We start from the raw sequence: 25,517 nt of genomic DNA, 5'->3' as shown, positions 1-25,517 counted from the left end.
GGGTTAGGGTTAGGGGGGGAGAGGGACAGGGATAGCCTACTTACCTCCCCTGTCGGGATCTTCATCTGCCAGTCATCCGGCATCGGGATTTCATCCGCCAGACTTAGGTCCGGCGGTGTTACATACCAATTCGTTATAAAGCAATGAAGAAAGTTAAAGTGGAGCAGTTACCTAAAGCAACCAATCGACTTTTACCTGTCATTTCATAGACTGCACTAGATATATAGTAGAAACTAATTGGTTGCTTTGGGCAACTTCTCCACTTTATCTCTATCTCTCTCCCAAGATTTGATACATCTTCCCCATGAGAGATAACCAGCTTAAACTTGTCCACCATGGCAGATACTGAAGTCGTGAACAGGGCAATTTAGTTAATAAAAAATCTGACTTAATGAGCATTTTGTTATTTGACACCGAACAATTCTCGTAGCCAACAGAATAAACTGTTAGGGATGGAGAACCCACAAAACGTTACCTGACTTTCATGTAGGACTAGATTTGAGTATGGCAGAGATGCTACATCTAGTTCTAGAAGCACAAATTTAAGGTTAAGAACAGCACTACATACCCTTTGGTTATTGTATTAATCTGCTTATTGAAAAAAAAGACATTTGGACACACATCATCAAAACGTTAATAATAAATTGAAGACAATATTTAGTAACAAATTAGTAAAAGTGCAAACAAAATATATTGTGGTTAATATGGCAATGCATTAGGAATATACATTTCTCCTTCAGCCAGGCGAATAAACCACTTCAAGTACATCAGTTATTTCCTTTATAGGCATAAATTGCTAAGTCTTGGTGTGTGAAATTACTTTTTGTTTCTCAGCTTTTGTAGCCAATCCTGGGTGATGGGGAAGTGTCATACTGTATATCACCTAGAGTAGGATTAGAGCTTGTGACTCTCCAGCTATTGATGAACTACAAATCTCAGCATACCTTGCCCGAGAGCCACAGACTGACCAACTCTAATCTAGAGCAAGGGTTCCTAGCATGTGGGTATCACCCAAGAATAGTTGAATCATTATGCATTATATTTTGTGCTGGTCTCCTATTGGCTGTGTGTAAAACTACTGTACTCTACCAAATATTACAAGACTGACTTATTCATGATGTTTTCATATTATTACTTCAAAAGTACTCTATTGTTGCCTCTTATATATTAGATTTATAGACAACGGCATAGTAATTAAAAGAAAATATATTATTAAAATTAGGTAGAATAGCAAAGCTGATTCACATTGTCATCTTGCTGGGTAGCTGGCAAACAGTTATGGTATGTACCCAGAGATGCAATTATCCCCCTTATGTTCTTAGAGAGAATCCCATAACAGCATCACACACGTTAACACAAATGTGAGATGAGCACCAAGACCTAGGAACAACAGAAAAAATAAACAGCAGCCCACAAGACAGACAGACAGCAACTTTTTGGCATGCTTCAGCCTTAGGCACAGAGGACTTCATGATAAGTGCACATTAATTACACTTGACTCAGTGTATGATCTACTGTGACTGGAGTTTCATGGAATGTGCACAGTTTGTTCAAAGACTCATTATGTGTATACAACTGCTAATAGTAACATATTTTCATATACAAATATAAACAAGCATAATTGTAGTGCCATTTAACGTTATGGGGCCCATACATCAGCCATCAGAAAACAAAAATATTCCACGTTTTTGTTCTCTGATTTAACGATTCTCCAAACCACCAATATGCACTCATACATTGCCAATATATTTCAGTGATTTGCAAATCATTTTCAGCAAATAACAGATCTACAGATTGTGAAAGGCCCATCAATTTACTAGTAACGGTCAGCAAAATGTCTGATCGCCTCCATACACTAGCAATCTACATCCCCGATTGGTTGATGAAATCTAAGACAACTTGATTTGCCAATTCTGATAATGTTTTGTTTGGAATCAGCAATCAGTGAACCCTATATATTGCAGATATTTTTACACAGTGATCTGCCAAAAGGGTAATTGCCCCATTTTAATTCTGATGTATGGGCCTCATTATAGCAATTGTAAGGCACTGGAAGCTTCTTGAATAAATAATTGCACTTTTTTTGTTGAAAATTATTCACAGTTTGAAAGTTTTTACAGGCAGCCATAGACCATACAGCAGAGATGGGAAACTTGTGGCTATCTAGTTGTTTTAGTGCTATACATCTCAGCATAGCCTACAACGTCAGGTTCATTGTATCATACACGTGCTGTAACTGATCCTGACAATGCCATAAATGAGGAGTATATTATCTTATCCAGTTAACCATGCATTAGATAATGTAAAACAAATTCATTAACATTTTTTTGTTGGCTTTTGTCATACTCCATAATCTAACCGTTGCTCTAAGATGCAGCTATGCCCAGCTACAACCAGCTATGCCCAGCTACAACCAGCTATGCCCAGCTATAACCCATCACTCAGACATCTTAAACTGTAGTCTCGTATGTTGGATCCATTGAATCTCTGAAGTCAATTGTAACCGGTCGATCATTCTCAAAACTATCAGGTTCATCTTCAGCAATCAAGTTGTTGTAGCTCATTCCTTCACAAAGAAAAACAAAGGGTATGTTGAATATATGATGTTATTATATAATATTGTTGTTCAGCTAATGGCAATCTACGTGGTACATTTGAAACTACTGTAGTTACTGTACATAATTTATACTAATTACTTTTGCTGAATAACTTTACAAAGTCTGAATCGGTAGGAACAGTCCATTCTAGATTTTTTTCAATAGCACTGCTGGATCCAGGAAAATAGGACAGAGGGACAATTTACTGCATGTATGTTCCACCATACACCTTGTAGCAATGAGACATTGCCCAGAGAAAGGTCTTGCAGTAGGTGCATGTTACCTTCAGACTGCTTAGGACTTGTGACTGGACATGATAGTGTAGTAGATGCTAATTTGCTTTATAAACCAGCAAATGTGCCGGGACATTCCCATACTGGCCAAAATGAGACTAATATGTAACCAGTTGGTAAACTTTATTGCTACCAAATCCAAAGAGAAATCCCTAAGTTTCATTTTAAGAAGCACTTAAAACTCATTTACATACCAGTAAACATTGCGAAACCTGGCTCTTCATTTATACAGGTAACATGATTGTGCCATTCAGTCCATTTAACTTCATTTATCCTGTTGAGGAAACAGAATATGCATTAGTTATATGAAGTGGTCCCCATCGTATACTGAACAATGCCATCCCCACAACCAGCAGTAAATGGGGTCTTCAGGAGCTCTCGGCATCATATAAGATGACCTTTTCTATGTTCATAAATCCCCTCCCCCCCTTCACACACTTTTCCAATTGTGCATTTCTAGCACTCACATTGGTTAGATATTATGCCCTGTTTCATTTCTTTCAGAAGCATTTTAATCATTTAATTTTTCAACTTTTTTTATTTTAATATTTTTCTGAGTACATGTATTTTGTTAAAAAAAAAAAATCACATTTAATAACTGCAGTTCAATTGAATAAACTGTATTAAGGGGTTAATCCTACTGGGTGCAATGATCTCACCCCTAAGTAATGTATGCAGGACGTTACCTTAAACATGTTCTGTTGTCATTTTTGGATACAGTGCATGATTCTCCAAGCTGAAATTTAGCCTTAAGCCACATTGGCAAACTCTTCTCAAACTCCAATATAGTCCGAGCTCTCTGGCAGTACAAGAAAAGAGAAATTATCATTGTGTTATAGTCGGTGCATATTCTTTTTATTATCGATTAGATACATGTGATGGTCTAGAAGATTCAGGGGGAAAATGATCAAATCTTGGGGAGCGATAAAGTGGAGCGAGAAAGTACCAACCAATCAGCTCCTGTCATTTTGTTAAGTGACAGGAGCTGTTTGCTTAGTACTTATCTCTCTCCATTTTATCTCTCTCCAAGCTTGATAAATCTCCACCTTAGTTTGGATATTTGAAAGTAGAAGTAGTTCATTCCGAGATGCATCTGCCAGCCTTGTATATGATTGTTTATGTGAAAAAGAACAACAATGTAGAACACGCCAGTCCCTGCACTGCTGTAGCCATTATACGTATATGGTGGTATATGAAAAGTCAGGGCCATAGCTAGGATAGTGCGGCCGGTGCCATCGCACAGGGAACCACTGGTCACGGGACGCTGTTTGGGCCTGTCAAATTTCAGTTTATTATCATTCTTGCTTGTAGCTTCCTCTTATTTCATCCCCAGCATCTCCTGTCCTCCCCTATCTCTTCCCTGGCCCTTCCCCATGAAGTCATGGCCCTTTTTGGGTGCATTATGTCCCTTTGAAAATTGAGGGGGGCACCAATGCTCTTTCTGGCACAGGGCACCAAAAATTCTCTGTGAAAAGTTGTTTTTGACTGAGAAAAACTTGCGTCAATCTATCGTACATGAGTTACATACACACCTGTAGTCTCCAAATGTGCTCACTTTCTTTCGAAATCTTTTCCACGGTTTCTCCCATCAATGCAATTAACATGTTTAGAAGCAGCACAAACGTTAGTATGACGTAAGCAATCAGAAGAAGCAGAAACAGGACCGGATATTTTGAGTCATGCTGGATCTCCAGGTCTCCCAGACCAATAGTGAGCTTGAACAGTTCCACAATAGCTGTGCTGAAACTCTTATAGGCGCTGCATTCATCGCCATCAGCACAGTTTTCTATTAGTGAGGCAAGTGCTGTTGCAAAAACAAACAAACAAAAGGAACAAATGCATCAATTTAATAAAAAATTCTGTTTAAAAAAAGAAATAAAAATCTGTCACTGCATATTTGGGCTGTTAAAGTTTGAAACATAAATTGAAGTTTTAATTTTCTTGGAGTTGTCTTTTTAATGACAACCCCAAGCTTCACCCAGCCCCTCTTCTTATCCCATAGCCCAGGTTGGCGTTGTTGATACCATATCACTTTGGTTCTTGAGTGGATCCAAAATTCAAATAGCTACGAAAGGTAGGCGTGTGAGTAAAAGCACTGTCTGATTGGAGGTCTGGTTGTCCATTCATGAGTTGCCGCTTCCTTCCTCTCTAGGGGGGAGATCTAGCAAAGCTTTGAGAGAGTTAAAGTACTAACCCATCAATTTTTAACTCTAATTTTACAGGCTGGGTTTGAAAAATGACAGGAGCCAATTGGTTCGTACTTTATTTCTCTCCAAGCTTTGAGAAATCTCCTCCTAAGTGTTGGGGCTGCTCGTGTGTTGATTTTTTTTTCTGGTCTATGAAGTGCACCAGGCTCAAGGGCATAAGTCTTTCATTCTTCAATGCAAAGCAGTGACCAATGACAATGAAGAAGTAATGGTCAGGTCCCATGAAAAGAACCTCTGGATACTTTTAACCTGGGTGGCACTAGCTAGGAAGGAATAGAGTCAGTCCACCATCCACCCGCAAGGGACTGCACAAATCTGCAGAAAATGCTGTACCCTACTGGCACGCCATTGGGGAATCGGTATGATCACCCTCTGACTGTCACAGATGGACTTCATTTGTGAAACCGGTAACCAACCTTCTATTTCTCATAGTAAGCTGTATTACAATCAGCCAGTGAGTGAGCAGCACACACTATTTTCCAGCTCTTATCTGGATTCTATCTACAAACCTTTACCACAAGTATGTTGTATATACCCACCTTGACCTATTTAAGGATATATGCTTATAAGTTATAATATGTTTTATTGAATATTGATTTTAGATCTTTATGTATAAATCCTTTGCCTGTCAAATATTTATCATTGAGAATTTATCTCATACGGTTCTTTTTCTTTTTTCCCTATTCCATTTTTTTCTCTTACACTATTGCGCTGTTATTACTGTTGTGGTAACTGGAATTTCTGGAGTGATCTAGGTATTTCTATTGGCAGCATAAGTGTGCAACCATTTTTATTAGCTATAATCATATATACTCTATCAAGTATTTTTTAGATGTATATTCACAATCCATCTACTGCTTCACCTAAAGTGACTTTTTGACAGTGCTCAGGGTCCCCCCGTTTCCTGTATTTTGAACTATACATTTGCCCACCTCTTTAACTCTCTAACTGTAGGGCGTCGTGTGCATAAGGCACAACTAAATCTATCTACAGGCTAAAGGAAATAAGTATTTTACACAAAAATACACTCAGACATCAACTCTACATAGGCACCAAAAATTTACATCTTACATTGAGAGCAATGATTATGGTTTTCCTCTTAATTAAATAAAGCAGTGAGTATGCTACATTACCACTTTAATAATATACATCCTTATAATGTACAGAAAATGGACTTACCTACTCCAAACCCAAACAAAAATAAAATATAGACAAATAAAAACTTCAGAACATCATTCAAGATGACCTAGAAAAAAACGATAATCAATGTAATGTTAATATTAAGGTCTAAGTTTACAGTACTACAAATGATAGAAGAATGCATATGTTCAATAATTGGCAGTTTCTTCCACAAAGAATCAACATTAATGGGAGAGAAGTTGTGCAAGGTAAGTGGTTGGTTTATATAAAATATTATGTGATTTGTCAAATGTGTAACTGACAACAAAGTTATCAGACTGTAGCTTATATAATAAAAATAAGGCAGAAAATTCTCTATTATATAAAATGGTTACTGATCGGATAATCTAAATTTTACTGATTATACTCAATGGAGATTATTATTATTATTATTATTATTATTAATAATAATAAAAATTCTATAGAGTAGTTTAACATGATATTAGTAACTAGTGACATCATGTAGAAATCTTTCTCGCTCAAAATGTACGTCTTATTCACATAAATAAAACAACTGAGTGTGACAAAACTACTTTGCTAGTTTGCACCTGTCAATTAGTTGTGCTACATTCTTGTATCTGTGCGACTGTGTCTGAATCTGAGTACGAAGTGCTGCAGCCATGGCTTTTTCTAACGCTAATTTCTGTTGTGCTTCACCCACAACTTTGTACATGTTTGTTCATGTATAAATTCCTATACAGTTAAAATCGCAACCCAGTGTCTCTAGTACATTGTTGGGCAGATTCAATTACCGTGGTACTTACTGTGGGCAGATAGCCTCGAGCTTTAATGCCTGGAACTATTCTATTATAAGCCCATTTCCTCCCGTGATAAACCTGCAGCTAACGTTTACGTGTTTACAGCAGCTGTGGTAAGACCAGAAAACCCTACTTACTTTATCACAGATATCTGTTCGTACCTTAGGATTGGGTAAACAGATCTCTGCGGAAAGTGCAGCATGCGGCGGGCTTACAGCAGGCTGCACTTCAATAGCCCCAGTCACTGCTACAAGCCCACGGTAAGCACCACTTCTAATTGAATCTGACACAAAATGTAAAGAAAATACGGTAAGCTATAACTCTTGGAGCGGCTCAATCACACTGGGCGCTAAGTGTATGAGGAAACGTACCGTTTGTCATCTAATAAACAATAGATGGTATCAAATCGCGTGTCCTGTTTTTTTCAGGCAGAGTCCCCCTTTATATGCACCATCAATCTTACAATTGTAGTGCTTATTTTTCCGTAAACCAGACTTCTGATGTGTCTGGCCTCAGAGCACATATTAGGCACCCAATGGGGAGTAGCAGTTGGACTTTATGGCCTGAGCACATTTTAAACGATGTGGTGGTTTTACTTAGATTTTTACTTTAAAGTTATGGAAGCCCTAGTGCTAGGTTTCTCTTATTCATATGACATCATACAGAAGACCTATTGCAGAACAGTGAGTGCTGACACTTACCTTCTGTATCATCACACTGTAGATGCCCAGGGACTGAAATCCTCTGGTGTAATACAGCATGTTTGCCCATCCAAGCGCCATGGCTAATACGAGAAAGGCCAGATATTCTTTGACTCCAAAAAGGAAACAGAAAACTGACAAAATAACCAGGACTGCTTGAATGAAACTGCAAAGGAAAAAGGCATGTTTATTGTGTTTGGAGTAATTGATACAGTAAATGAAACATTAATAATTTCAACCAGAGCAAATTGTAGATTATCTACTGTCAGGAATATCTGTATAATTGATCATATCTGATGCCATCACTTCACACACTGGGAAAACTTGTGTAATAGTAACACACTTCACAGTTTCCTTTAATGTATGTAAAAGATGATTGGCATTGGCGACATAGTGTATATTCATTTTTTTTTCATAGTAAAAAGATTCCAGCACAAATACAAAATATGTAAGGGACAATAGTCATGATGTGCTGCAGAGCATTGCAGCACTGATTGGCTGCGCAGATATCTGGCAGGTACGGTACCTGTAGCTTTTCCAACGCATCTCTATGAAAAAACTACCGATGTTACTGGTCGTGATGTGCTGTTGACGGCACATCGCAGCTAACTGAATTGTCCCCATAAAATATCTATTAAGGTTATTGTGAGATAGGCTAAAAGCACCCAAAAAAGGCAAAATGGAAAATTGCCATAGAAAATCAGGTTATATTCATTTTAGTTTGTTTTAAGAATTAATTCCATGACTATGTCTTATGTATGTTATATAGTGAATGTTATTGGCAGCCATTTTGCCATCTGCAACAATATTTATAATAATGCAGAGTATCAATTTTCTAGGGACTATTGCCTTCATCATTTTAATCAGGCCTCATGATAATTAGTTCAAATAAAGTGAATCAGTGATGTTACAGGTTCATCATGAATTGTGTAGCCTGTCATCCCGTAACCAATAGCTCAGCTCATAACAGCTGCCTGCACCATGTGAGATAAGTACAGTTTATAAGTGAACGAGTTTTGTAGCTATAAGATGAAGATTAGGGGCGGGATGTACTAAAATGAAAAATGCGGTAAAACCCCTGAAAATGCAATTTTCGGGGTTTTTTACCTCATTTCCCATATGTACTAAGCAGCTTCGTCCTGGTGGGTAACGCCAACTTTAGATAGCGATACCCAATAGAAACCTATGGGCTTCTTATCAGGATGCCCCCTGAGAGGGATCCAATCGAATCCCTCCCAGCTCCCCCCACGGCGCACGTGTCCTTGTGCGCATGAGCAGAAGGATGACAGAGGGACTTATGGGTCATAAATCCAGAAGTTCCTCTATCGCAAAGGACAGCTCTTATTGGGAATGCTGACTTTTGTGATTTTCTAGGTATATACCAGCGATATTATCACCAGCGGATACAATACTTAGTACATCCCACCCTACAGTATATATGAAGATGGAAACAAACAGTTGTATTCACGGTACGTTTAAGGATAGGAAACACAGTTTTAGAGTTCTTATTCAGAATGCACTGTATGTGGTCTGTAAAAGGAGCAAAACAATTTACGCCTATTGGGGTGGATTTAGCTACTTACAATAAAATATGAAACCAAGAGTCTGACAGAACTGAACGAAGATCTGACGGCTTCACCAAGCAGATAACCACACCCTATGCAGGAGACAAAGAGGTTATTAAGTATCAGTCATCAGTATATTACATGCAACATATTTTCAAAAACAAGGAGCTTTATATGCTTGAATCTTCCTCGTCAGGAGAGAAAAAATACTTTACAGTATTAAGGACATTTTTAGAGCAGGTGTAATGTATTTTAGATGATTTCCCTGTACTATTTTTGTTGATTGTTGTTTATTGTTTTTTGTTTCCTTATTTTAAGACCTATTTTATAACTCAATATATATCCCAGTGGTAAACCTTTTCATCAATAGAAATTATTTCTGGTGATTGTGTTAATAAATCAATTATTTCTATGATTAATGCACTGTAAATTATTAGAATAGGCTCTTGTCTGACATAAATTCTGTATTACTATTTACAAATACACTATCTGCACCGAATTGTCACTATGCTTCATTTTTATTTAAAAATAATTCCAGAAATCTATCGCAACGTTATTTTTAAGCAGCATCTGTGTATAAATGAATCATGTGTGTTCCAGTAAGGCTGTACACATGTTTACTGTACTCCATGGAATATCAACTTTTATATTAAATTGTTACTAGCTGTAAATTGCAAACAGGTTTTTACACTGGTTAACACGCCCAAATAATTGCTTAGTATAAATATGACACAGCATCAAATGCAAAATTATGCAAAGAATTAAGAAACATTGTAAAACTTACACAGCATAAGCAATGAGTAATTTGCATAATTATGCAGCGTAATTCAAAACCTATGTGATTACTCACCTCTTTGATCATGAGGAATGTAGCACAAACAATAATAAACATTTGTCCGACCAGCTGTATCCATCCTCGATCATATGTTGGACTTAATGGATACAGAGCCTGCGGCAATGGAAGACACATATTATTGCCCATTCGTAATGTCACAAATAATATCTTTATATTCTGGTATGAGTTATATTATTGTTACATTTTAAAAAATGTACATATTCTATGTCATAAATACACAACAATCCGCAATATGATCATATTGGTAATGATCTTATAATAACTGAAAACAAATATTTTGCAATGTTCGCCTTGTATTACATATGCATATAAGAGTGCAGCAGGAATTGTGACTTGTACATATGTGTAAAAGAATACACACACACATATTACTGTATTACTCACAATCCAAACAATTAGTACATGGCAACGTTTTGGTTTTGTCAAGACTCGCACAATCCGACACAGGTTGGTGGTGTCCTGTGTGAGATTGTGTGAGTCTTGCCAAAGTCTGGTACCAGACCAAAATGTCAACTTGTACTAACTGGCTATGTGGATAATACATTTTGTATTTAAAACCCTGGTGAGTGCACTCTTGAAGGACATTATTGGTTAGAGCAGAGTTTCACAAACTCCACCATTACAGTCCAGGTTTTAAGGATATCCATGTTTGAGCACATGTGACTTAATTAATACCTTAGCCAATATGATTAAACCATCTGGACTCAAGCATAGATATCCTCAAAACCTTCACTGTAATGGTGGCATTTTGTAAACTCTGGGTTAGATAGTAGGGACGCTACTGATTAATTCATTATTCATTAATGAACTTAATGGCTGAGGACATACCTGATCTCCACGTGGTCGGTAATAGGAGACTAATGTTAGGACAACATTATACATGAACGACAGAAGAAAAGAAAAAAAGAACATGTATCTTGCAAACTTTGTCCATTTCATTTGAAGCAGGTTATGGAGAGGTTCCAAAGCCAACAGTTCATGGCGGTTCTAGGAGAAAATAAGAAGATGTCTTATATTTACAAAGGAACAAAACTGATAAAGTTATATTCTTTATGTAAAATATATGTATTTGTTATTTTACTATCCTAGTATTGCTTTTTAAGCTACAGCATTTACTCATACCTATCTTACCAATTTTAAACTAAGAAGCACTTGAACAAAATAAGGACTACTTGCAATTACTGCTTCTCTAACTAACAAAAGAGGTCTTCAATGAAAGCTAAAACAATGGTGGAGAGAGAAGGATCCATATTTAAATGCACACAAACATTCAATTTTAAATATATATGTTGGGAGTCTGATATATCATGAAAGTACAGGCACTTTGTAGCACCATATAAATAAACAATAATAATATATACAGGTTTGTTATACCATATATGTTCTTTTTTGTAATATATTGCAATTGTTTATTAAATGTTGCATTCAAAACTCTATATACAATCTTACAGTATCAGTATATTGTATTTGGAGTTGGCAGAGGCACCCTGGGTGTCCCATCCCATCCCCTTACGGAACAAGAGAGTGAAGCAGTATCTTCTGCTCCTGAGATAGGGATTGTGGCACTAGGCTTTGACATCATAGCCCGGCGCCACACTCCCTGCCCATTACCAATATGGAGGAGCACCAGCTAGCAGATAAGTGACCCCACGATCAGCAGGGGATGCTATTGGGTAAATACAAGGTATTTTAATAGGGGTGTATTTTAAATCACGGCTGGCGTGATGCCGGTGCCCAGAATGGCGAATCCGTAATCCGGACACCAGTCAGGATCCCAGCGCCAGCATCCCGATGGTAAGTAGTGGGGTTAGGGGGAGGATTAGGGTTAGGCACTAGGAGGGGAGGCTTAGGTTTAGTGGTAGGTGTAGGGTTGGGATGCCGGCATCCTTTACCCAAACCTTTCAATATTTTATGCCCTCCTTGATGCCCTATAGAATCATAATAGATGTTAGCAAATATATGTTATATAAAATAGTGTTTTTATTTAAAAAATAAGTATTCCTGGCCTGGGGAGGTTTTTTTGTTATGATTATGACAAAATGTAAGAACAAACATGAGATTGTTATCTACGGTAAAATAAAAGTATATCCAGTAGGATTGCAGACTTTGGTTGCCTTTCCACTTACATTAATGTGTGTGTTGTAAACCACAATTTCAAGCAATGAGTTCCGCGAACAAGTGTCCACATCTTTCAGGTCGTACAAAGACGATGAAACCGGCCCATAAGCCCAGTCTGTAAACTTTCGGGAGAGGATCCTATTTTCCTTTTCTTTGATTTCTCGGCTGAGAATGTAATGCAGGATCTAGAGCAAACATAGGATGTGCACATTAATATTGCACAGGTTAAAGACTCTGCGGTTTATGTTCTAAGCCTTGGAGAGAGATAAAGTAGACAGAGATAAAGTACCAACCTATCAGCTCCTAACTGTCACTTTACAGGCTGTGTTTGAAAAATGACAGTTAGAAGCTGATTGGTTGGTACTTTATCTCCGTCCACTGTATCTCTCTCCAAGGCTTAGTACATAGACCCCTATTTCACCTGATGTAATGCTTTTCTAAAATAAAGAGCAATAAGAAATATTGATCTCACTGTGTGATGTAACGTGCACCATAGCAACTTTTTCATTAAATTTAATACATCTTTATTTTTAGTCTGGACATTGTCTTACCTCAGTCTTCCCCGTCTTAGCTGCCAGTTGCATTGGAGTGAGACCATCATCATTTTCAATGCTTTCTAAAGACTTGTTTTTACAGGTTCGTAGGATTGTATCGTACATGCGTATTATAAAGGCATTTTGTGCTTCAGAATTCTCTGCCACAGTCACCAATGCATGTAAAACGGTGTTTCCCAGAGAGTCCTGGATGGTGACATTGGTCTGGCTGTTCTCCATGAGCAGTTGTACAACATCTGGTTGGTTGGTGCATGCAGCAAGAGCCAGTGGAGTTTCACCTTGAAATACAATAGAGACTAACTTAATATATAGGCTTGTAAAGTACTTTTACCGTGAGTTTACAAGGATGTAACAGTGGCGACACCTATTGCACAATGGCACAGTGGTTAGTATTGCTGCCTCATGGCACTGGGTCATGCTTTTGATTCCCGTCCATGTGAGGAGTTGTATAGCAACCATTCAGAATCTAGCTATCATTTTACAGACTGCACTATAGTAGATAAATTATATCTAGAAGCTGATTCATTGTTTTGGGGATACAGCTCCCCTCAGGATCCTATCTCTTTGCATGTTCTCCTGTGTTTGGGTTTCCTCCAGATTCCATTTTTCTCCCAAACTCCAAATACATACCGTTAAGTTTATTGACTAACGTGTGTGTGCTTGTGTGTTAGTAGATCTACACTGTAAACTCCATTACAGCAGGGAAGGATGTGAATGGCAAATATTATCTGAACAATGCTGCATAACTGGCGGCACTATATAAATAAATAAATGATAATAAAAATAATATGACTTGTTACTCTAGATGGCAATATATTTTCTTAGCTCTAACAATTTACATTAAAAACTCTAAACAATTGCCAAATATGGCCTTCCTCATAGAAAGTTTAGTAATGTATATAATTATATATATGTAATTTTTGAGTAGAGTTATTGTGCAGATTTTCTATTATTTGGTTTTGATTGTTTTCATAACTGGATACTTGGATTAAAAAAAAACATTACAGTAAAAAAATATTACACTGTTATCAAACTTTAGGGGTATATTTACTAAAGTGCGGGTTTTTATAAGTGGAGTTGTTGCCCATAGCAACCTACCAGTTTCTACCTACTATCTTCTAGAAGGTAGAATCTTAATTGGGCTATGGGCAATATCTCAAGTTCTATAAACCCGCACTTTAGTAAATATATACCCCCTAGAATTAGTCTAACTTACCAAAATAGAACCCTTCATGTTTATGTTTTGGGTTAAAGAAGCGACCTTGTGCCCGCACATTAATATTCGCCCCTTTCTTAATTAAACACTTGACAAGGTCACTTTCTCGCCTCTCGATGGCTATATTCAGTGCAGTTTGACCTAGAAGAAGAGACAAAGTCTATTTCAGTGTTTGTGACCAATAGCGGTACAAAAAATGTTTCAATAAGTATCAGATAAAACAAATTTGCCCTTGAACTTTATACTGTCAGATAGTATCAAATACAATTTGTGAATATATTTTCCTTCCTTTATTCAGAGGTAGACATTCATTGTTTGGGATGCGGTTATTTTACCGCCGCCCGGAATACCGGCCATCGGAATCCCAATGGCGGAAGGCGACCCGGGACTAAAGATAGGTGTCGAAATACCGATGCATATCTTTAGCCCCACGCTGAAATTCCGACACCCAGCATACCGAACGAGGTAAGCAGCGCGGGGTGGAGGTTAACTTTAGGCACCCCCAGAGGAAGGTTAGGGTTAGGCTAGGGGAATGAGGGGTTAGGGTTAGACACCCCCGGAGGGAGTTGTCCAACCCTATTCCGCCAATCAGCTCCCAATGGTCAACTGTTAGAAAAATGACAGCTTGGAGCTGATTGGCTGGAGCACCATTTATCATACACAGTGACATTTATCACTCGTTTTGGTGATAAAACTCGTTAATAAATGGGGGCCTGGATCTTCTATATTCTGACTGCTAGTTTTTTCATACTATTGGCTTAATATGTTACAAGAGTTTGTTGGTCAGTACAGCACATTTACTGGCAGTTGACCTCCCTGTTCTATGTTCATCATCCCTGTTCTACGTTCCTTTATTGGTTGGAATAATTTTATCAGCCATACACTGTATACTTCTTAACAGTCCCAATCTGAGTGCCCTTATTGGCGTTCACGTCTATGTTAAATGAGTGCGCCGCACACCTCACATTTGTGTGAACGGCAATTAATTTGGAGGAGAGATAGGAGGTAGAGGATAACCTGGCACTTAATCAACACGCAGATTGTCCTGATTCAAGTAGCTGCAAAGGTGGCAGGTAGGCAGCACTGTACAAGCGATGTTACTTACCTTTATAATTTTCTTCTGTGTACTCAGCATTAATAAATCTATCCAAGAATCCATTCTCCTCAGCAAATGACAGCAGAATACACACTATTTCATGAGTGTTATCATTTATGTTCAGTAACGCTTTCATCAGACAGGTTTTCCCAGTGTCCTTTGAGGTAAATTTATACATAAAAAAATCTGAAACATAAAGAAATTTTAAGTATGAGCGTGTGTTACCTTCCAACAAAACTTTAATTATTGTGAGTACTAACTACATATCTAAAGAAATGACAATGTATGATGACCCGCATAAACCAACCAGTTTCTCTTTGTTATGCTAGCATGCATTAGTCTAATTGGTTGCTATGGGTTATATTACAATTTTATTTTTATCACTAATTCAGTGAATAAAGGTAAGCCTAAAAAAGAGCTTTGTATTCAATTTACTGCCTATTTCAACTAGAATGTGCAAATTTGCTCATTTGGGCCTTATTTAAAGCACAACGCATTTTGCACGCATAAAGATTCTGTCATAAAAAATCTCTAAAATTATGCTGAGGTGCACATATCTCTAAAAACTGCAGTATCTCTGCATCAGGTGTATGTCATGCTTACAGCAGTATATACTTATGCCTCAAAATAACAATTAGAGAATGTTAGTAGTAAAAGCATACTGTAAGTCTCACCCTATTTTCTACACAAAATAGTAATATACTGAATCACATAAAATAGATAATAGTGTCTTCACAATGTTAAAATGTAGGAAGGTGACTGTATCACTGTAATGTGAGAGCAGTTACCTTGTGCACCTCTCTCGGTGAATGAAGCGCCTGATTCTTTTGCTTCCTCAAGAAGTCTGTTCAATGACTCCACATCTCCTTCGGAAACTGCTTTAAACAACAGATTTTTAGGTGGCCTTTTTGATGTTTTCTTTGGGTTTAATGAGCCAGGGCTAACAAGAAAACCAAACAAAACATATTGTTACATTTCTGAATTATAGCTGACAAGTAACATACAGTATGTGCAACATAGGTTTTATATGATGTTGACGTTAATACACATGGCACTACAGGGCCCCTCAGCTGTGTGGCCCCAAATCACTACCCCCATTGCTACTCCAGGCACAGCTCCTCCATGGCACAGATATGGTGGGCAAGGAGAATAAAGGATTCCAGATTCCCGGAGGCTTTGACAAACCAATCTTCAGTAAATATACCCGTGTTTTTAGGGGCACCTTACTTAACAAAATCAAAGACATTAAATAAAATGATGTAAATAGCTATGTTGAATGGAAATTAGCTCCCTATGTAATGTCTCTTACATAAATTTTAAGTAAGAAATTGAGGCCTAGCCATTACTTGAGCAGCTCTACATATACAGAGCTGATTATTTAAGAAGCGCCCTTACATTACATAATCAGATCTGCTGCATGTATTGTATAGAATTAAGCATTGTCAGTGCATTACTTTGAGAAAATCAGTTATGCACATATATGTGAGCTGAAAAGACCACGGGCGGGATGCAACAAGCATAGCATTTTGCATGCGATGAATCACACCACTCATCACATGCATGTCAGCGTTAATCATGACCATAACTAGGGTGGTGCGACCTGTGCCATTTCACTGGGCACTGCAGGGCAGGGGGCGCTGTTTGGGCCTGTCAATTTTCCTGTTTATTATAATTCTCACTTGTAGCTTCCTCTTATTTTATCCTCAGTATCTCCTGGCCTCCCTTATCTATTCACTGGCCCTTCCCCATGAGGCCATGGCCCTTTTTTGGGTGCACTATCTTATGTCCTTATTTGAAAAATAGAGAGTGGGGGCGCCTATGCTCATTCTGGCACAGGGCACCAAAAGTTTAGTTATGGCTCTGGCGTTAATAACACCGGTATGCATGAAGATTTGCAGGTAAAATCGTAAAGAAAGGCTCTCCCGATAAGAGCTGTCCTTTGTGATAGAAGGATTTCCGGGTTTATGTAGGACTACCGGGTTTAAGTCCTCTGCACATGCGTCTTTCCTCTCAGAGCAAGTTGCAAAAGAAGCCCATAGGCTTCTATTGGACATCGCCATCTGAAAATGGCGTTGCCCGCTAAGTCCAAGTTGCGGAAAGCTTAGCTTTACAAAGCTTGGTCAATGAGAAATATGGTAAAACTCCCAAAATATTGAATTTTCAGGGATTTGACCGCATAATTGATAATAGTGCATCCCGTCCCAGGTCATGGTTATCCAGAGGGCATGGCATGCAAAGTGGTAAGAGTTCTCTTGCTGCTGCCAGCCAGTATTGCTGAGAACTGGGTATCACTCAGCAGTCCTGGTGATATATTAATAATAGATCGGGTGTTAAAATAATTTTTATCACTGGACTAAGCGGTGATAGAATTTTTTTTTTTATTACCCAGTTATGATAAATAGCCTGCTTATGCTGGGCATACACATGGCCACACATGGTTGCCCTGCTGACTGAGCAGCCGATTTGAAAAGCTATACACACTTACCAATCGGCCATCGATATGTCTGGCCAGACATCACAACTGGACGGGCATTAAATTTGACCCCCCATTTGTGATGTAAGTGTCAGCGGATTTTGCGGCCAATGTACTGATCATCGATGGATCGCCCATACTCACCGGCAGATTTACCGACAGATCTGCATGATATATTGGCATGGGTTGTGCTGCAAGGCTGACCTGATATATCTGTGACCGCATTCGTTCACAGACATATCGTCTGTACAACCGCACATATGCACTCAGCGATATGATCGTCAGCTTACATAACGCATATCAAGTAAACAGTATAGACAATTACTGTGCACACTAGGAGCTGCAGAAGGTGGCTATGTAAGCTACGTGTCACCTAACACATAGAAAACAAGTATATAAACAAAAAACATGTCTATACAGCCAAATAATGCGCATTATTTGGTTGTGTAGACATATTTTTTTTTACATAACGCATAGTGTGTACCCAACTTTAGGTACAAATAGTGAATTGAAAACAATAACAATTTAGTTTTTTGGATATCTTAATGTATCCTAATATTTATCATAGAAAAAGACCTTACCCGGTGTTATATTGTCTTAACAGATAATCTGACACATCTTGAGGAGTTTGCGGGGAGTCGATGTCCTCACTTTTTCTGCTATCACTATTTAGGGTAGAAATATACAGTATAAAACTTTTATACAGCACTAATACAGAAGTCATTTGCAATTGTATGAAAGGTAATCCTAAAAAAATTTAATAATTGCACATTTTGATTTTTTGTCTTAGCAACAAATTAAAACGTATGATCTATTGCTAATATTATATTAAAATACTGACTTGCGTTTTTGACTAATACCTGATCCTTCTACTATCTGAATCTCAGCCTGTGACTACCTGCTTGTCCCTGTTACATTCAGCCCTATTGTTATTTACACAGTCACGTTACACTGCACCACTAAAAATAAATTTTCAAAATTGGAAAATCCTTTCCTAGCACTTTTTACCTAAATCTTTGATGATACAATACCAAAAATACCATGTGTGATGTAAATCAAACTACAATGTGCATAAAATGATGACCCAGAGTAGTAGCGCCCCTCCTTCTGTCAACAGATGTATCTTTCATCGAAGTCGGAGATATTAGCATGAAAGAGAAAGAAAAATATGGTGTAGTCATTTGTTCTTAAAGTGGAAACACACGGTGGTGATCACACACTTTAGCAGTGCAGGCTATACTCCTTACTCCTGGATAGATAATAATATAGGGGACTGAACCTCCTGTCAGTTTTCCACTTGCATATACACATGGGCTTACAAATAAACTTTGTGCCTACTGGTGGATAAAGATCCTCAATCCAACATCTTTGCGACTGGTAAACTGATCGTCTTAAAAAAGACCTTACAGGTCGAAACAGATTGGCAAGGAGTGTTGTATGGTAATCTGTATGCTGTATGGTAATCTCTATGCTGTATGGTAATCTGGAAGCCTGCAAGTATTGGTTGGTCTGGTTCCTGCTCTTGCCCGGGCAATCGTCATCTGTGAGGACTACATCACTTTTGCAAACGCTTTTCTTTTTTCACCATCTGTTTTTTATCTTCTACAATGTACTGTGGAAAGGTTCCCGTGAGAGGGTCCACATAAAGAGGTTAACGACATTAGAGTGTAGTTCTACGGCTATTATTTGATACTTTTCACTATATATCTCATCAGTTCGATGCAATTTATAGCTCATGTATACTTACCTTTCCTGAGATGCAATCCAAAAAATGAGGGCTCCGGCGATCCAATCTTTTAGTGCGGTCCTCTCATTTACCGTGGATTCGCAAAGGAGCCAATTTCTACGCATGCGACGGGTCATCGTACAGGTAAGAGCAGCGGTTGGGGTAGGAGCAGAGCGAAATGGCCAGGGGGAGGTGGGTAATTGGCAGTCTGAGATGACATATGCCGGGTCCCATTGCTGATATGTACTGTATCCATACATATGTATACATAACGGGTGGACTGCACTACATACATACACATATATATTTCCTGGAGTGCCCCCCCACCGGTATGCAATCGGGAAGCCGACTGCCTAAATACCGGCAGCCGGCTTCCGGACTGTCATATGCCGGCAAGGTTGAAATGCCGGGCGTCTAGATGTAGACGCCCGGCATTTCCCCGACGCCGGGAGACCGGCGCCCAGCATCCCGATCGTAGTGATGCCGGGCGCCGCGAGTGGACAGCCGCTGGGGGTAGGGTTAGGTTTAGGGCTCCCGGGGGGGACTTAGGGTTAGGCACCCCCCTGGGAGGGTTAGGGTTAGGCTAGGTCTAGGCACCCCGGGGGGGGACTTAGGGTTAGGCACCCCCCCGGGGGACTTAGGTTTAGGCAGTCGGGGGTTAGGGTTAGGCACTTAGAGGGGGGATTAGGGTTAGGCACTTGGGGGGGAGGTTAGGGTTAGGCACCCCTAAGGAGGGTTAGGGTTAGGGGGGTTAGGTTAGGTTAGACAATACTTACCTATCCACGATCGGGATTTCCAGCGCTGTCGGGCTTCCGCTGCTCGGAGCTCTGCTGATGTCGGGCTGCCGCTGCCGGGAAGTCTCGCCGGCCGCCCGTGCGGCCGGCGGTATTTCATACCAATTCCCCCGCCACCACACCACCTAACGCAGAGAGATAGCAGGAGGATTTCCTCTCCATGTTCCTCCTCATCCAGTGGCAACGTGGCACTCTGGGACATATATATGTGTCCAGTCCACCCATTATGTATACATATGTATGTATCAGGCAGTCCACTCTGCACTGTGCATTGTGACTTGGTATAAGTTCTGCACACAGACAAACTCAGCTGCATTTTTTTCCCCTGCTGCTTTCTCCTGGGGCACCTGATTGGCCGGTGTCACAGAAGGGGGCAGAGAGGACTCGGAGGAGGCAAGAAGACAGCAGTCTTCGCTGCTCTTCTCCCCCAATAGGCCTCATTATGCCATCCTGAGATGGCAAATGTTTTTTGCAAAGTGAAAGGAAGACATTATGTATACGTGATTCTCTAAATCGCTCTCCACATACTACTATATGCCCATCGCCATTTTCCCAGTGAGTTTTTGCTGCTCTGTAGCGCTGTTCCGGCGCTGCGGAGCAGCACATAGGAATCTGCGGAGAGGTAAGTATATTATTAAATATGGGTGCAGGGTGCACCCATATTGGGTGCACCCATTATAAAGATGCCTATGTATTCAGCAATGAAATGCCCTGTTTCAAGAAGCACTTCAGAAAAAAGGGCTTTCCACTGCTTCCTGATATTCAGGAAGAGGTATACTGTGGAGAAGTCTCGGTTCCCATGATCAGTGTTAGAATCACTTCCCCATTAAATAGTATGGGGGCAGTGATTCAGAGAAGAACGGAAAGGTCATGTTTCCGTTTTGCTGATGGTGAAATGAGCTGAAGCTTACCTCAGTAGGGGGAGAGGAGCATCACTGCTCCTGCTCCTTCCGCGTCGCTCTGCCCCTTGTGGCCAGCATCCACTCTGTCATGTGAGTGGACACTGGAGGCGCATGTGCAGTGCAGTGGGAAGAACTCATATCAGATTCCCGGTATGTCTGTCTTTGCGCTGCTTCCCAGAATTGTGGAGAGGCTGTTTACCGGAAGAGATCACCTGACAAGTAAGTTTACATCAATGGCTACAAAACAATGTTACTATGGAGCGCATGGATATGATCATCACTAGTCTATACTTTGAGTGATATTACACTATTGTGCTTCTTTTGTTGTTTCATGGTACAAATGGTGATCAAGGATTAAGGATCTGTTGATGAGCCCATGTGTATATGTGTTCTTGTAAGTGGAAATATTATTATTATTCATCTACTTAGGAGTGGAGGAGTGTGATCACCACCGGGTGTTTTCACTTTAAGAAAAAATTACTATACCACATTTTTATATTTCTTTTTTTTTCATGCTGATATCTCTGACTGCGCTGAAAGATACATCTGCTGACAAAAGGAGAAACGCTACTAGAAGGAGGAAAGGCCGTTTCATCATTTTATGCACATTGTAGTTTGATTTACATCACACATGGTATTTTTGGTATTGTATCATCAAAGGTTTAGGTAAAAAGTGCTTGGAAAATATTTTCCAATTTTACTAATATGGACAGATCATTAATTTACTGAGATACTCTGTGCTGCTGTGATAATTCCAATACTCCGATTGACAGCAAAATGTATTATGTCGATAGGGTGGAAATACAGTACACATGTACAGGAGCAGAAATACAGTACATATGTACAAGAGCAGAAATACAGTACACATGTACAGGAGCAGAAATACAGTATACATGTATAGGCGCATAAATACAGTACACATGTAAGGTGCATAAATACAGTACACATGTACAGGAGCAGAATAACTATAAAAAAAATCGTGATCTAACCCAAGTCTAATACATAAAGTACATCTGTAGAATTATGGAAAAGACCATTTTAACTAGTGTTTTTTGTATATAAAATCACATATAAACTTAACTAATATTGTATCCCAAAGAGTGAACCCAAAGTGACATAGTTAGATATCAAGATTTGATTTATTAGGATGTTCATATTATAATTTGAAATGAGGCAAAATGCATATACAGGCTGAGTCTCCCATATCCATAACGCTTGTACCCAGGGGTATTTTGGATATTGGAATATTTTGGAATATTTGCATACCATAATGAGATATCTTGGGAATGGGACCCAAATCTAAACACAGAATGCATTTATGTGTTATATACACCTTATGCACACAGTCTGCAGGTAATTTTATACAATATTTTCAATAATTTTGTGGCTCAAACAAAGTTTTTGTACATACATAAAATTCAGTTATGTTTCATATACACTCCATACACACAGCTTGAAGGTAATTTTATACAATATTTTTAATAATAGTGTGCCTTAAACAAAGTTTGAGTAGACTGAACCATCAAAAAGCAAAGGTCTCACTATCTCAGTCACGCTAAAAAAAAAAATCAGTATTCCGGACTATTCCGTATGTCGGAATGTTTGAATATGGGAGACTCAACCTGTATATATATATATATATATATATATATATATATATACACACACAGTATATACATACTGTATATATATATATATATATATATATATATATATATATCTATCTGTGCTCATATTCTTCCACACCTATGAGATGCAGAGCTGTTTATCACTTTCAGCATTTTCTGGGCAGAGGTTTGGTCTGTAATGATGATTACAGTGCAGCTCCCTGCATAAAGACACATACAGTATTGTACTATAACTATAACTTGCACTATGAGAAATCTGTGTGATGGAACTGTGGTGACACACAAACCTTTTTTTCCTAAAAGACGAATATAGTAATATTCATAAGCTAAGACCATACAGTCCTTCATTTGTAGCCTTTAATCACATCAGCGATAGGGATTGAACTAGTCAGAGTGATGACTAACGCTAACAATAGCAAAACATGAAATACAGCAAACTAACCTGTATTGTACTCTAATGGATGTATTAATAAATGTATGATTAGAAACATAAGTACTCACCATGGCTTTATATTTGAATCCATAGGTTTGGAAAACACAGGGAACGCAGATTTGCTGGGTACCACTGGGAAATCTGTGGTGTCACTGGAAATAGAGGCTTCTGTCAGTAATCGATCAAGATGCTGGAGTGACATTGGTAAAATATTTAAGGAACTGATTGACCCCCCAAAAAAGAAAGAAAATGTATTTTCTGTGTACTCTCCTCTTCTTAAGTGCTTGAGTAGGACATCTGCTTTAGGACTGAGCAGCTGGAAAGTCTTTGTGATAAAGGAAGCACACATAGCCTGAGTTTCATAAATTAGGGCAGAGCCCTACCTAACCAGTTGTGTTGCTGTAGTAAGGCATGTTATTTGTGCCTAAGAATAGATATTGCAATTATAAAGTTGTCTTGTTTGCATAATGTTCTGATAACTAGTTTCTATGATTGATACATAACAATCCATAATTATTCCTGATATATTATAATGGAATGTATATAGTCTTCTAGTTTGTGGGACATATGTATTTATTAAGGCTGAAAGTTCTACCTTCTCCAAAAGGGTTTAGGGCTATTGCCTATTTATCAAATATCCCCTTCCCAATAAAAGCTATTGTAAGGAATAGCCATACCAGGGGGAAAGGGTTAATATACTTCTGCTATCCTCTGATTAGTAATGCCATCTCAGGATTAGCTGGAGTGTCTGAAGGAAAAAAAAACGCTTTATTTTTCAAAATCACTTTTTTTTTTGTTTACACTTTTCCTATTTTAACATTTACATTATTATGTTTTTCAAGTTTTTACCTTTTTTTTTTTTACTTATTTTATTTTTTTACCAATTTTTAGGGAAAAAATACTTACATTAATGTCAAATTGTAAGGAGAATGGGCCTTATTCAGAGATTGATACAAATCCTGTTATGACTGTGATTCCGTATGCAGCAAAAATACACTAATTACTAAGATGATGTCTTGAGTACTGAGACACAGACCTCCGGTGTCTCACATCTGCTGCTTATAACCAAAAGCAGAGACATCGGAAAAATCGGTTGTACTGTAAATCGAACTTCTGAGTAAGCCTATGCTGTCTCAGACAGAACGGTTCTCCTAAGACGCAGAAGTCTCTACAGTTGCGAACGAATTTGCAGAGGCTCATCAGAAAACGGTTCCTGCGTTTTTCTAACCACACCTTGTTGCCTCCCCTGCCACTCTATGTGACCGCCAGTGCTAATGCGCTAATTAGTACCTTGTTATTGTTTATTTAATCACATTTAAGCTCCAAAAAAGATCCCTGGAGGGGGAGGGGTTAGTTTCCACCCATAGAATATCCTATAAATCCTTAATACAGACTATTTTGTCCTAAAAGAGCCGGTTCTTATTATTTATGTATTGTTTACTTTGTATATATCTATATCTATAAAATCATTTGTTTATACGTATGTTCGCGATAAACTCGAGAACTACTGAAATCATTTTGATCAGGTTTTCACTTAAATGTTCCTTGGATCCATCTGGATGTTTACGGAGTGATGCTGGGGCTGGGGCTGCACCATCCAGCCCCCATACGTGTGCACCATCCTTCCCTCCCTCCAAGCATGAGTCCCCAGGGCCACCGCCGCTGCTGCTGATTCCCCATCTGCTAGTTGGGTGGTGAACCACTCTGAGCACCGGGCACATCACCGCCTCTGGGATCTACCTACCCAGCATTTCTAGGGAAACTTACCCAGGAAACTATGAGCGGACACAGTGAGTGATCAGAGCGCCTGGGGTGCTGTCTCCTTGTCATTGAGTGTGTGTGTGTGTGTGTGTGTGTATGTGTAATATATGCTAATTTTATAGTACATTGTCATATTAATTGATTATATCAATATTCCCATTAGTGTTTTGTTGAGAAAAGAAATAGGCAAGTATGAAGCTCGCCGGTATAGGGCTCAAAGATATGTCATCCTAATATGATACTCTCTGTGTTAGTATAATGCTCACCTTTTTTTTAGTCCATTATCTAGCAGTTTTTGTGTTCTTGGGGGAGTCCCTGGCGGAATCCTGTCCTTGGCCAGAAGTGGCATCCCCTCGTTCTTACTCATCTTTCTGTAATAAGAAAGTTAATTAATATAATGATGCATATAGTCAAGATCAGATATCAACTTAATCGAAAAGATGTCATTATCAGAAAGGCAGTGGAAGGGAACATGTTGGGAAGTCTTAACAGTATTGAAAACAATAAAATAAAAATTGATCAGAATAAATTTCAGTTAAAATGTAACTGTCAAACACGAACATTATTAAACCAGTTTGAACAGTTCGATAATGTATTTTTTACTCAGGTCTAATATTATATTAATGTAAGAAAATGTGATGAATCTTCTGATATTAGAAG

General features: G+C 38.7%; 1 protein-coding gene across 1 annotated transcript; it reads right to left on the bottom strand.

Annotated features, from left to right (window-relative positions):
• Positions 1–2,450: 2,450 nt before the first annotated feature.
• TRPV3 (transient receptor potential cation channel subfamily V member 3) lies at positions 2,451–25,224 on the bottom strand. The gene is made up of 17 exons (XM_088453677.1): positions 25,124–25,224; positions 23,165–23,248; positions 18,195–18,278; positions 15,929–16,080; positions 15,150–15,326; positions 14,045–14,185; positions 12,826–13,106; positions 12,283–12,459; positions 10,985–11,143; positions 10,151–10,249; positions 9,319–9,392; positions 7,736–7,901; positions 6,277–6,343; positions 4,423–4,694; positions 3,577–3,689; positions 3,085–3,164; positions 2,451–2,566 (listed from the first exon to the last, which is right to left on the bottom strand). Exons 1-17 carry the CDS (start codon positions 25,222–25,224, stop codon positions 2,451–2,453), a joined length of 2,343 nt encoding a protein of 780 aa, XP_088309803.1.
• Between the last annotated feature and the right edge of the window lie 293 nt (positions 25,225–25,517).

The sequence above is a fragment of the Taudactylus pleione genome, unplaced genomic scaffold (genome assembly GCF_031769625.1).
Source record: "Taudactylus pleione unplaced genomic scaffold, aTauple2 ptg000585l, whole genome shotgun sequence".
Lineage (NCBI taxonomy): Eukaryota > Metazoa > Chordata > Amphibia > Anura > Myobatrachidae > Taudactylus > Taudactylus pleione.
Note: the sequence above shows the minus strand (reverse complement) of the source record. Positions and strands in the feature narration are given on the sequence as shown.